Genomic DNA, 2,307 nt, shown 5'->3' with positions numbered 1-2,307 from the left:
AGGAGGTTTGGTGATTGAAAAAGTTTTTAGAATGAAAATCAAATTTTATTTGAGTTGAAGTCTTGCAGTTTAATTTCATAAAAAAATTGGAAAGTAAATATATAAAAATTATTATAATTAATGTTTTTTGGATTTAAAAGCTGATTAAAGGTAAAAAAATCATTGACTAAATAAAATGATCAAAATCTTAAAGTCTATGCCTTGACACCGACTCTCACCCTCCCTAGCTACATACAGAAACCAGCAAAATCACTAAATCAATGAAGTGTAAGATTAATTAACGTGGTAAGCTAAGTGCTTTAATCATTTAATTAGTGTTTCGAATTTGAATCTTGATAATAAAAGGATTCCCGCTTGGAGAATTATACCCCTTGTACCATATTATATTCCAACCAAGTCGAATAAGTAAGTCTAATTTTTTATGCTAGTCAAATACTATTAGTGATAAAAGGTGAAGACTTATCTGGTGATGGTTCAAATGTAAGATAAAAAAAAAAAAAATTGGTCATCTAACATTTTTTTCATAATAAATTTCACATACTATTACTTAAAGAAAAAAAATGAATACATTCTTTCCTACACAAAGTCATTATTTCTACTCCAAATAATCACAGTTAAACTATTTGGATTTGGATCCTCTAAAGTTTGAATTTTACTTTAAAGAGTAAAGTGTGATCTTTTACCTTTAAATAGTTTCTCTTTTATATTTATTTTTGGTCCCATCTATAAAATCAATAGTGAGAGATCACACTTCACTCTCTAAAGTGGAATTCAAACTTTAGAGGATCTGTGTAAATAAAATGTTGTGTGTATGTGTTTGGTACTCACAATCTGTGTTAGTTTCTATACCCTGCTTACCAAAGTTGTAACTAAAATTGGTGAATTTTACCAAATCTTTTCTAATATAACATATAATTTATACTCTATGACTTGTTAATTTTTGATTGATTAATATTTTAAAAATATTAACAAACAATCTCTTAGTTTCTCCCAAATCTTCTTCTTTGTTCAACAATTTAAAAAAAAAAAAAAGCTCATAGTGTTCTTCTCTCTCCCTCTCAACATAGCGTTTATCATTCGACTTGGATTGGATTTCTCATTTTCACTAGCATGATCATTACCCAATATGCATGTCTTTTACAGACTAAACCTTCTAATGTTTTCATGTTTGTTATTTTCTTAATATCAAAATAAAAAAATCTTTCATCAGTTTTTCATTCTTTTTGCATTCTTTTTCATTTATTTATTTATTTATTTTCACAAACAACCTATTTCATTTTTAAAAGAGTAACATCCACACAAAATATTATAATGTAAACCATAAAAGAATAAGTTACTTTTTTTCATCTTTTTTTATTATTGAAATTTATGTTTGAAGCTTGATGTTTTATTCAATCTTTTTTACTGCTGCAATTAATTGAATATCTATTGTGGCTACTCTTTTTGTTTGTTTGACAAGAAAAAGATATTTGGAAGAGAAGGGTATTTTATTAATACTTTTAAAAATTATAGAATGATCCATTATAATAAGTTAATTACAACTAATTTTATTAAAATTTAAAATATTAATTCTAGTTAAATAATTTAAACAAGTCAAGTTATTAAAAGTTGATACATCACATGATAAAATACATATTATTTTAAAGAAAATTGGATAAAATTTACGCTAAAATTTTGATGTGTGCATAAATAGAAGGTGGAAACTCAAGTGCAGTCGACTTCACGTGAAGTTGGTATCTGAAAGCCGTTAGATGATTTGACTGATTTGACTAAATTTTCATCTAACGATTCTCAGATATCAACTTCGCGTGAAGTAAACTTCACTTGAGTTTTCTCCTAAATAGAAAATAAAATAGCCTTAGTAGTACGCACTACGCAGGGTACTGAAGTTGGGAATAGAGAAAACTAACCGGCGGTGAACTCGAAGACGACGACGACAGTCATGACAGCCCAGATAGAGTTCTGGCCAATTCCTTTGAAGAGTGGCTCCAACAGATACAGCAACGAAACAATGGTGAGAGCCAACCCAACTTTGAATGCATGGATCAACCTTCTTGGATCATCACGCCCAACCTTCCATATGCTTCTCCATGCCACCCTTGGAAACTTCTTCACTTTCTTCAAGTAATTCCCATTCCCATTATTCTTCACCATTTCCAACAAACGCGTCAAATTATATAATTATGTTTGGGACTTCAACCAAATCGGATTAAATTAGAGTTTAGGATTTAAGGTTTTTTTAACTGCTTAATTGGCTTGATATTTTGTTAGTTTCACCGAAATTGAACCTATCATAGGAGGGGAAAT

At 29.0% G+C, this 2,307-nt stretch overlaps 1 protein-coding gene across 1 annotated transcript in view; it reads right to left on the bottom strand.

Annotated features, from left to right (window-relative positions):
* The window catches only part of LOC107617592 (aluminum-activated malate transporter 12-like), a 9,517-nt gene extending 7,216 nt beyond the window's left edge, over positions 1 to 2,301 (bottom strand). The window contains exon 1 of the mRNA XM_016319389.2: positions 1,911 to 2,301. Coding sequence (XP_016174875.1) covers positions 1,911 to 2,154 — 244 coding nt within the window. The 5' untranslated portion in view covers positions 2,155 to 2,301. The remainder of the gene's footprint in view (positions 1 to 1,910) is intronic.

The sequence above is a fragment of the Arachis ipaensis genome, chromosome B01 (assembly GCF_000816755.2).
Source record: "Arachis ipaensis cultivar K30076 chromosome B01, Araip1.1, whole genome shotgun sequence".
NCBI lineage: Eukaryota > Viridiplantae > Streptophyta > Magnoliopsida > Fabales > Fabaceae > Arachis > Arachis ipaensis.
The sequence above is the reverse complement of the archived record's forward strand: the minus strand, read 5'-3'. Positions and strand labels throughout refer to the sequence as shown.